General features: G+C 43.7%; 1 protein-coding gene across 2 annotated transcripts in view; it reads right to left on the reverse strand.

The window, feature by feature from the left end:
* The window catches only part of CLINT1 (clathrin interactor 1), a 48457-nt gene extending 38374 nt beyond the window's left edge, over nt 1-10083 (reverse strand). Inside the window, exon 1 of one of the 2 annotated variants that reach the window (XM_027468599.3) lies at nt 9870-10083. In XM_027468599.3, coding sequence (XP_027324400.1) covers nt 9870-9910 — 41 coding nt within the window. In that variant the 5' untranslated portion in view covers nt 9911-10083. Of the gene's footprint in view, nt 1-6418; nt 6438-9869 lie in introns of those variants that run through there. The other variant, XM_038186251.2, reaches the window with a different exon arrangement.
* Between the last annotated feature and the right edge of the window lie 870 nt (nt 10084-10953).

Consider the following 10953-nt stretch of genomic DNA (forward strand, 5'->3'; position numbering starts at 1 on the left):
TTTAGACAATAAACACCTCTGAAGGGAGGGTATTTCCCCACCTCTCTTTGCATGATCATACAAACAGTTAAAATAATTAAATAATCAAAGAGGAATAATTAGAGTTGATACCTTAATGACTGCTGTCACTTTTACTGATGGATGTATACTAACAGGAACGACATTTATTTTTCAGAAGCAAGCACCTACCCAGAGCAACTGTAAAGTTATCTAAGGCTAGCAAAAGCCCTTTTCTTCTCTACATTCAAAATGGACTTAAAGGAACCTTCAAGTGAATAGTCTCATAGAAGACACAACATACACCTCCCAAGAAGCACAAGTAGATGTACTGATGCATCTCTTCACTTAACACAAAATTACAGCTTGAGAAGAAACAGATTAGGCTGTATGTATGTAGAATGCTTCTGAACAGCTGGGAAGCACGGGGACAGCAACCAACAAGAAAAACATTTGTTGTGATGAGTACAGACCAAGCAAACAAGAGCCATGCTCCCCAAGTCCCAGTGGGTCTCATTATTACTACAACAGATTTTTAAAATGCAGGTCAGTCTCATTAAACAAGTTGAATAGACACTAATATTTCTAATTGTATCCCAAATGAACCAGGTAATATCTATTAAGTGTGCAGTCAATACTTAACCAGTTAGGATAGGACACCAACTGGAAGAGAGGAAGGGAGCGTACAACAGCTTTGAGGTAGTTCCCTTAGAACACACAAATCCACACTAAAGTTGATGTTGTCACTTTAGTTTGATTTTAAAAGGTAAATCAAACACATCCAAGAGGATGTAATTCAAAGTCTATGAAGAAAACCACTCTTACCACTCTGTAACAAATATATGCCAATAGTATTTCTAATATAATTAGCTGCACTTTAAACTCATAATGAAAGCATCTCTCCTGCATGAAGATCTTCCAGATGGAATGATCCAAAGCAGGACCATACAAGACATCTGTCTATTTCAGTTCATATCCTCTCTCACAAACTGGGGCCTGAGAGCAAAGCCAAACCACAACGCACATCCCCCAGCACAGCAGCGACACAAACTTGGGAAGATTAGTGATACACAACATATAGATCAACAACCCTAAGAAATTTCAACTTGGAACTGAAGTATCATCTTTTGGAGCAGTTTTGTGGGTAACAAACCACTAATAGCTCAGTTTCCAAAATTATTTAGATCAGGTAACCTGAAAGTGCATTATCAACAAAAAAGGTCCCAGCCTATCTTCCTGTCCTTTCCCCTATCAAAACGAGCACTTGTAGTGCCACAAGCAGCTGCTTATGCAGCACCCTGCCAAACCAGTTACTAACCATAAAAGGTGGTGGTTTTGTGTCTGTGGTTTTTTAAGCTCTATCAACAAGTTAATATAAGCAAATGCTGAACTACGACAGCAGCACACAGAACGCAAGGACTAGAAATGGCCAGGTATAAAAGTGGGACACTCTCTTTTAGTGGAAGGATTACCCCACCTGCCAGGGGAATTGCATCCTAAGGGTGCAGCTCAAGCACTAAACCTGCACCTTGTCCTCCTTCACCTCTAGCCACTCATTCTTACCCAAATACCATTCCTTCCTTTATGCCAGAACAAATATTTGCGTGACCATGGAGTTAGCTATACCAGGGAACTGATCCAGCGGAGAATTAAGTTGGCAAAAACAACTGGTTAGCCTGAAAAACATATTCTCTGATCAAGCAGAAAGCGTGCTGGTGCCAGCAGCCCATGCAGACAGAAGGCTGTGAAACCTCTTTTACCATCATCCTACGCTTATACTGTGAAACTACAACCTAAGATTTCATGGCTTATACAGTGTTTTCATAATTTGCTGTAGTGCTGACAGTGTTGGAGACATCAGGGCAACCACAAGGGGAGTTGAACACTCTGCCATGTGTTCCTATGCCCTCTGCTTACACTGCTTTAAACTGTTTTGTCTTCCCTCCCACCTCAATACTGCTTCTTCAGACGTGCCACACAAACATTTGTATAGCAAACGAGTCCAGGGAATTCATCTAACTTAGAAACAACCTAAAAGTCCTTCTGTGAGAGAGAAAGTTTCTAATCAGAACGGTTTCTCTAACCAGTTCATTGCACAGCAACCCAAACCACTATACTTAACGCGGCACAAGATGCAGGAGTAAATAAGTAATGAATACTTTTTCCTAACACCTACCCCAAAAAAATATTCAGGAAACCACAGACTACACAGCTTTCTGAAAAGTGAACCACCAGCCTGTAACAGCTTCATATAACCACAGCTGAACAACACATGTAGGCTAAAAAATAAACCACACCCAAGCCTGAATTGGGTCTTATTTTTCAGAGAAGCAGAATAAAGGGTCTGTTCTATTAAGAACAAGTTAAGTTCACCTACACCATTACCCTTTCTGAAGAGACTACAGAAGCAAGTTCTAGCTATATTCCAGCTGTCTATTCCAAATGGAACATGTAAGAAAAAAATATCATGCTCTAAACTGAGAAACAACAGCAGCTACCAGTGCTTGTCTATAACTGGACCCATGTCAGGAAGATCAAGCACATTATAAGAGATGGAAAAGAGACTAACAAATTAAAGGGGGTAGCTGTGCTCCTTTCTCCCAAAGGAAATGAGCCTCAGTTTAGGCTCTCTACCTTCCTCTTTCCACCTTTTTCTTTTAAAATGCTCCCTTAACATTAGTTCAGAACAAACAGCAGTAATTTGGAAGTTGAAGTTTCACATCAAGTGCATGTAAATATTTGCAACGTGCTTAAAGCAACAGGTCACGTTAAAGATGAGTTCTCCAGTTTCAAGTGGGACATCTTGTACCATGACTTGTGAACAAACAGTGTCTCAAACTCAAGAATAAACCAATGAGGAAAATCCCAAGAATTCCACAAAGAAGCATGCACACAGTCCTTAAAAACACCACATGGCTGAGTCCTGAACTACCAGCCTTCAAGGCAATGTCTCACTCATTCTCCAGCATCTCATCTTTCTGCTTTTACAGAACCTTACCATTCTTACATAAATACAGAAACATATTTAAAACTTGAAACAAAGGGATGCATATGTGAGATACAAGAATCAGATCAAAAGTTCAAAATTGCCTTTTAGGCCCACTGCAATGCTGACCTTACACCCTCTGATAGGCAAGCCTGATGAAAGCAGGCTGCGGTGTATTCCATGTTTACACTGTGCTTTAGAAGTACTCTCGATAAAAATAAATATGCAAATCAAAAGCATAATATACTAACTGGCAACACAAGCAAGAGATGTTAGCACAGAACTGAGCTGAGCACCTCCATACTTTTGACTGTAATTGCACAGTGAGGTAGGTAAGGCTTTACCTTTGCCTAGCTTCACTTGCGTACCAAGCAGAAGCTTAGCTTTATTTCTAGAAAGGCGATGCAAAATTATGTTTTAAAAATACTTCAAGTACACAGAAGTTCTCAAGCACGTACACACCATTTAGATTCCCTAAAAGCACAGAAGGCTGACCCCTTACCTAGCATTAGAGAACAACACTACGGGCTGTTACCTTCCAGAGGGTGTGGAAGGGCAAGGCTGCATTTGAACAATGGCCTCGCTTTAAGCGGGTTGATGAATCCCATATATTTGATCACAGTTACTTTCTGCTAACTCTTAGTACATACTTCAGCTTGTAGTACTTGCTTACTTTTGATTACTCCAGTAATTGAATATTCAAGCAGAATGACATATCTATGTACATGAGATAACGGAGTGTGCCACTTTCAGAGATGCTTATCACCAATACTAAATTACATGGCCCAAAGACTACAACTATTTTTATTCCTTGTTTGTAAAAAGCAGTAACGGGTTTTGTACATTTTTAAAGGAAGGAGGAAAGCCCTAAGAACGAAGTGCTATGACAACCACTTGGCAGGCACAGCCACACACTGATGCAGAGCCAGAAGATATTAAACATCATCTTCCTCTGCATTCCCAAGACTTCTCTCTCTCTCTCTCTGGTAACTGGGCAGAGGACAAGTCCTTATGGGGCTGGAGATAATAATCATCACCTTGCTTGCAATAATGACACTAAATGCTGTTCTTAAAGCAGTTATCAGCAGGACATCTCTTAAGCAGCAATAGTAGGATAACTCATGCAGGGAGGGTTAACTGTCCCTTACATAAAACAATGAAAGCGTTCACTGCTCTCAAGACCTTGCTTATGCAAACCAAAATAATTCTCAAGTGTAGAGAAAAGTAAATGATCCTGGAACTGGAGCAAAGGAGTTTACAGGAAGGTCAGATAGCAATGGACTAGTGTTAGACAATTATTTACCCTTGCACTGGCTATATCATATGACAGATCATTTACCATAATATCTGCTATTACTAAACCAGCCAACGGTACTTGATTACGGGAGAGCTCAATAGTCTATGTGGACAAATCCACGGACCATAATGAAGTTACCTGTAAACAAGAACAATTACGGGCACATTGGAAAAAGGAAAGTAGTTAGGCAAGAGGATTTAACCCTCCCCAAGCTGAAAATAAGTAGGATCCTACTTATGTATTGGTGAAATACGATCATACTATAGAGTTGACTGTAAGGCACGTGATTGTAGGGTAACTTACTGGTATTTATACAACTACCAAGCTAATAAAGTATAATGCAGACATAACATGAGCCAGCAGACAGCAGCATGAGACTGGGACTCAGCAAATCCAGAGTTTATACCATTATCAGCTCACTGTTAGTTTGACACAGCTACTCTTTTAGTTTTCCTTATCTGTGAAGCAGGAGTAATCCAGAAACCTCTACTCCTCAGCTGAAGCACAATGCCTAATTTATTTGCACCGCTTTAGGCTACAACAGCTAAGAACTGCAATGAATATCAAAGCAGTAATTCACTCTATTTTACCAAGATTTTACCCTTCTTTTTCTAACTTGTACAATTAGAAGCACTAAGGAAAACACACTGCTCGTTAACTAGCAGAACTTTTCCCCTAGCCTGCTGTTCTGGAGCTGGTGACAAAAGCTCCTTCAGCCCTTCCTTTTCCACTTGTGTTAAAGATCCTCACAAAGACGTAACATCAGAACAAGCAATAGAGGACCCTAGTGCCTACCTCTACAAATTCGAGGGTTATAAATGCTTCAAGTATTTAGTATCTGTACAAACATTGCAATTAGTTTTAAGCAAGACAATTTACTCTCTGTTTAAAGACAGTTTACAATATTATACTTCGGCAATTTGTCAGGCTTGCAAAATGTATGAAAACATAGCTCTGTAACACTTCCACTCCCACCCTGCAACAGGAGGGAGTGCCACCACATTCCTGCTCTGCCACTAGCAAGGTGTGGCTAAAAGCAGTAAGTGCAAAGCAGTTAGGACTGTGTGATGGGGACAAACAACTAAACTAGAAGGGGGAGATGGAAAAAAAAATAAAATAAAATCAGAAGGGTGGCAGCTATCATGTTCCTAACACTGCCAAGAAATTCAGACTCTTTCCTTAAATATATATTCAAGAAGCTCAAAAAACCCGGTGACAACATTCTCACCTCCTTAACAAATTCCAATGAACATCTGGATTATACAGATCTATCACCTTCACCAAATTTTTATTTAGACTGTTTCTCACTTTTTGGTGTGTGGAAGGTGCTTAAAATGAGCTCTCATTCTAGGGTCATGCATTTAACAAAAGCTAAGAATGATAAAGAAACGTCAGAGAAAGTGGCTGTAAAATCACATCGTGACACAAGCAACAATCTAATCTCAAGGAACAAAAGGTTTTTCATCTTGCTTACTGCATGTCCTACCTGCCTGTGACAGAAACTAGTTAGAAAAAATATCAAGTTACAATCACACCTCTACTAACAGAGGAACATTATTTCTATGAGAAGTCCAGTTCCCCAGGTCTTCCTTTCTCACCTTTTTAGAAGTGGGAGTGAAGTTTCCCTTTCCCTACTTACAGAGGAGAAAAAGCAATTCAAGAAAGTTAGAGACAAACATGGTGGCCTATCTTTGAAACTTGGCCCTGAGGTGAAGCTAAGACCTTCCTGCTCCTGCCAAGCTAAAAAGTTGTTTTAAAAGGGTTCCTTGATATACCTTGATTTCTTTTGAAAATTCCACAGAGCTTTCTTTACAAAAATCCCCCAGAAAATTTACCATGACCACAAAACACAGCACATACTTGTCTAACAAGATTAAAAAAGGAAGTTGCCAAGTTGCATAATACTCAGTATTTCCATACCCAGGGCTTCAGAATTAGATCTCAGTGACTGCAGCTCCCTTTGACAGTACAGATATTTACACACACCAGGGAGATACCTGGTCAGGCCTTTGCTGGTTGGATTACCAAAGCACTGAAAAATTTCACATTTCTTGGGTAAGCTGCTTCTACACAGTACTGGCCAGGCCACAGGTCCTAAGCCTCACACAGCTCACAAGCAGTTCCTATATAAGACTTACCCAAAGCTGCATCACAGCCACAGCGCTGTTCAGAGCAGAAAGGAGGTAACCTGAACCCGGTGCCATAGGAGCAGCAGAACATCCAGGGTAACATTATCCATCTGAGATAAAGCTGCAGAACCCATCACGCAACAGAGCAGCGGGATAGCTGGTGGCCAGCATACTTCCCACATGTAAAATATTCTTAGAGCTCATGCTCCTACCAGCTATGTAAAGTATGTGCTGTGTGCTTCTGCGCTCTGCCATATTAAGATGTTGGTATGCAGCTTATTAGGTCAGAAAAAGCTGGCTGCCTTCTGCATACGGCATTCGGGCTACAACGGCTGCACATTTCCACCGCAAACAGCCCAAGTCCACGACACCACAGAATTCATCAAACTCTACTACATGACCTCAGCAGTGACTCAGACTGCTACCTGACTCACTAATTTTACATCAAGCACCACCCTGGACTTTTATTGAGCCATCAGAAACCTGTCATTTGAACTGAGCTTACAGTTACAGAGGGAGCGAATCGATCAAGGGGGGCTGCATTTGTTCAGTTTGCTTTCCAGTTCAGCTTTGATCTACTGGGGAGAATACTCATACAAGTGAACACTTCAAATTAACTTTAAAGGCAGTTTTTCAGTTTTTTTTATCACATAATAATGTGTAACATAGCTTATTCTAAAAGAAGTAAAGTTTAGATCTGCACTGTCTAAACTGCAAGCTAACCAGACAAACTCAATATAACTCCACACACTTGAATAATTCTTGTGCACATTGCAGCACCTGGGAAGAAACTGGAGAGTGGAAAAAGGTTGGCATTTATTTAGAATAAAACTGAGGACAAGCAAGTTTTACTGGGCACAGAGAAGCTTTATTAGTTATTTGGTTTAATCCTCAAACTTCTTCACAACTCCCAATTAGATATGAAGCATTACTGCTTGATCATAGCTAATCAAGCCACATAAAACTGAAGAGGGTGGACTTATACTAGAACCTAAGAGCTGTGACACTGCAAACAGGAGAACAAGACTCAAAGCATCTTGTCACATCTTAGAACAGTAAACCTAATGCTCTATCATAGTCTGAATTTCAAATATAGTAGGACCACCATTCACTATCAAAAATAACTGTTTTATGCACAAGAGGATGTGGATCCATACTTTTGAGCTTTCAGAAAGTGCTCCAAGGCAATTGAATTACAAAGGTAATTCTAGGTTCTAATTTTTAGGTTTAAAGCTATCAAGAAGTTTAATAGTCTATTTACCATTATTAAGTATTTTTTGTTTAAGTAGGAAGCAGACATGGACCAAAATTAATAGTAGCTTAATTGTGCATCATGGCTTACTGAACTTTCAAACACTGACAAACGTTTCATACGGGTCCTCCACCTTGAGATCTCTGATCTAAGCAAGCTCTCAGCCACTGAAGACCAAGTAAAGCTAAGAGACAGACGAGCAAGTTGAAATAAATACTAAGATGAAACGTAACAGCTGAATGTGGAACCAAGGCGTAGAGCTAAAATGCACCGCAAAGATCTTGGTTTGAGGCAGCAAAATTTCAGGCTACTAGCCCATTTTTCAAAAACCCCATATAAACATATTCCTTTTTTAAGGAAAGAGACATTCTAATCAAAGTTCAGTATGTTCCTGCCACAGCATCAGCAGTTATTTATGAGGCAGACAGCATTACCTAGTCTCTGTAGAGAATTTTGTAAGTTGTGGCCTTAAAACAGAAGACATTATGACAGATCTGCACTGCACACAATGGGACTATTGATTTTGATGTCTCTAAATACTGTTTACTCTCCAGGCACCGCACTTCCCTCCTCCCTCCCCCCTTTAAATACACAAATGTGTTTTATTTGAATAATGTTATTCCCTAAAATTGAAGTTTATTCAAAAAACATTTTATCTGAAATACTCACTTCCTGCACTTGGTTTGAAAATTGAATGTCTTTTCCAGTACAGATTTTGATGCACAGTTTGACTTAATAACTTACAAAATATCCTTAGAAGTAAACGTTTTAATTACAGTGGCAGTGTTACCAATGCTACACTGATCATTAACACTACATAAATAGAAGTACACAGGCAAAACTTTATGTTCTCTGGAGGTGTCCTTTTAAATCCTAGAACTCAAGGTGGGCCTATTTGGGTTCTCCTATCTATACAATGTCACATTATTACAATTACCATTCTACTTTAGCAACAACCAGCTTTTTTGGCAGGAAGCTGATAACAGGAGAAAAAAAAAGTAAGCCACTTCCTCAAGAGAAGTCCCGGCCTGGAAAAGCCTCAGTCTGGTACACAGCATCCTAAACAAAACACCTGATTATGATGAATAAGCTGCCATTTCTCCTCAGTTTGCTGCCTTTAAGGCTTTTGTAAAGAGCAGGTCAGTTTAAGAACTGTTTGGAGAAACAGAAGTTTTTAAAAAGTTCAGAACGGAACCTCAGTTTTGAAAGACTTACCCTTTGACCTCTAAGGCTAGACACAATTACTAGAGCACACAATCTCCTCCTGCATATACTAAGTCGTGACCTTCAGCAAGTTATTCCTCTAAGAAGTTCACAATTCATGGAAAAGTGCTCCAAGTTTGACCCTAAAGACATATTATTTAAGGAGGCAAAACCTTATCTTTAGTAAGTCCTCTCCTATAGTATTTTTTTCCCCTTACGCCAGCATTTAAGGAGTAGCAGAGAAACACAGCGATAACGTCACGCTCTCTAACAGCAACGCCGTGATCACGGTAACCAGCACAGCAGCCACGTCTGAAGGCGGCTCTAATCCAAGAAATAAACTTGCAAATACCTGAGCCATTTCAAAAGTTTAAGGGCTGGGATGGAGCACTGCTCTCCTCTACCCCACTCCACCTCTAAAACCAGGGGTGGCGAGTCAGTGGCGACCGCAGTAGGGACCTGTCCTTTAGCAGGAGGAAAGAGCCTGGGAGAGACGTGGCAGCGCTGGCAGCACTCTGCAAACCTCCCGTACAGGTGGTTGGCTCCTTGCAGCCCTCTTTTCTCTGGACGTGACCCGTCCGTTTCTCAGAAGGGACCTGGACATGAGACCATCCACCCAAGCCAGCCCCCAGGGGCTCCCCAAACCCCACAGCCCCCTGTCAGAGAAGGGAGCACCCCAAGAAGCGGCACAACCCCCAAGAAACCCACTGGGCCCTGTGGAGGGCCGGGCACAGCGGGAAGGCCCCGGGTTGACGGGGGAGCGACCCCCTCTTGCCTCAGAAGGGCCGAGGCCGGGCCGGGAGGGGGGTGCAGGCAGCGGGCTGCCACCCAGGGCCCCGGACAGAGGCTGAGGCGAGCGGGGGGCGGCCGGGAGGGCGCCACCTCAGCGGGGGCGGCGCCGCGGCCATGTTGGGAGGCGGCCGGGGGCAGCGCGGGCCCCGCTGAGGGGCCACAACCGAGCCCCCCCCCTTTCAATCCCCCCCCTTCCAGGCCCGCCGTACTCACGCCTTGTCCACCAGCTCCCGCACTTTCCACATGTTGAGCATGGTGCCCACCGCCCGGGCACCTCCTCGGCCTCGCTGCCCTCCTCCTGCTCCGCCGGCCCCAGGAGGCTCCGCTCAGCCGCGCTCCGGGCAGCCCCCGCCGCCGAGCCAGGCCCGCTCAGGGCTCGCAGCCGCCTCAGGAGCCCGGGGACGCGGCGCCGCTCCCGGAAATGGAGGGCCCGGCGCTGGCTGCCGGGAGCTGTAGTCTGCCCATCGGGGTGCGCTCTGAGGGGGCGGTCCGGCCGCCCCGCACCGCCTGCTGGAGGCTTTAGGTTCTTTAGGAGCCTGGGCTCGGCTCGCAAGGGTTGCGGGGAGTTGTAGTCCCGCTGCTTGGCCCTCAGGAGGTCGGTGGTGTCGCCTCGCACCGCCTCCAAGTGCTCCGAGGCTGTGCCACACGCTGTGGTGGAACCCAGGGGTTGTGCTCTCCTCGGCTTGTGGTGCAGCCACAGCCCTGCTCTGACCCGGCCTTAAAAGCACCACAGCTCCTACCCTGTGGTTAGCTCCTTGCCCCGCCGCCTTCTCCCTCACAAGAGGCAGATAGCGCTGTGCAGAACCACCAACCGCGGCCATAAGAGTCACACCTGACTGGAATATGGCCTTGCTGTGAGGAGCTCGTTGAAGGGCAGCATTCCATCTTTACAGCTCTGTGTTTGCTGGTCGTGGTTTGCAGCCTGATATGGATGTTGCCCAGACACCCAGGACACCTCCTGAGGGCCTCCAGCGGGTTCTGTAAGAGGTGTGACACAGCAAAGCGGGCAAAAGGGTGAGGTAAAGGCACCGGCTGGGGCACAGCACGGCCAGGAACCTCGTCCCCACTGCTCCAGCAAGACCAAGCCAACTGACAAAAAGCCAGGGGAAAGAATCGTACACATTAAAGCTGCCACCGGAGGATATTAACTGATTTAACATACTCCTCAACACGCATTGCAAGACCATCTTCAAATATTGTCTGTGCACGGTGTTGAACAGGAATCGCAGCTCCTTGAGTGTCATCAAAACAGCGAATTCAGTCAAGTGATTTTATAATAATCAGGATTGACAGACTG

Source organism: Anas platyrhynchos, chromosome 14 (genome assembly GCF_047663525.1).
Source record: "Anas platyrhynchos isolate ZD024472 breed Pekin duck chromosome 14, IASCAAS_PekinDuck_T2T, whole genome shotgun sequence".
Classification (NCBI taxonomy): Eukaryota; Metazoa; Chordata; class Aves; order Anseriformes; family Anatidae; genus Anas; species Anas platyrhynchos.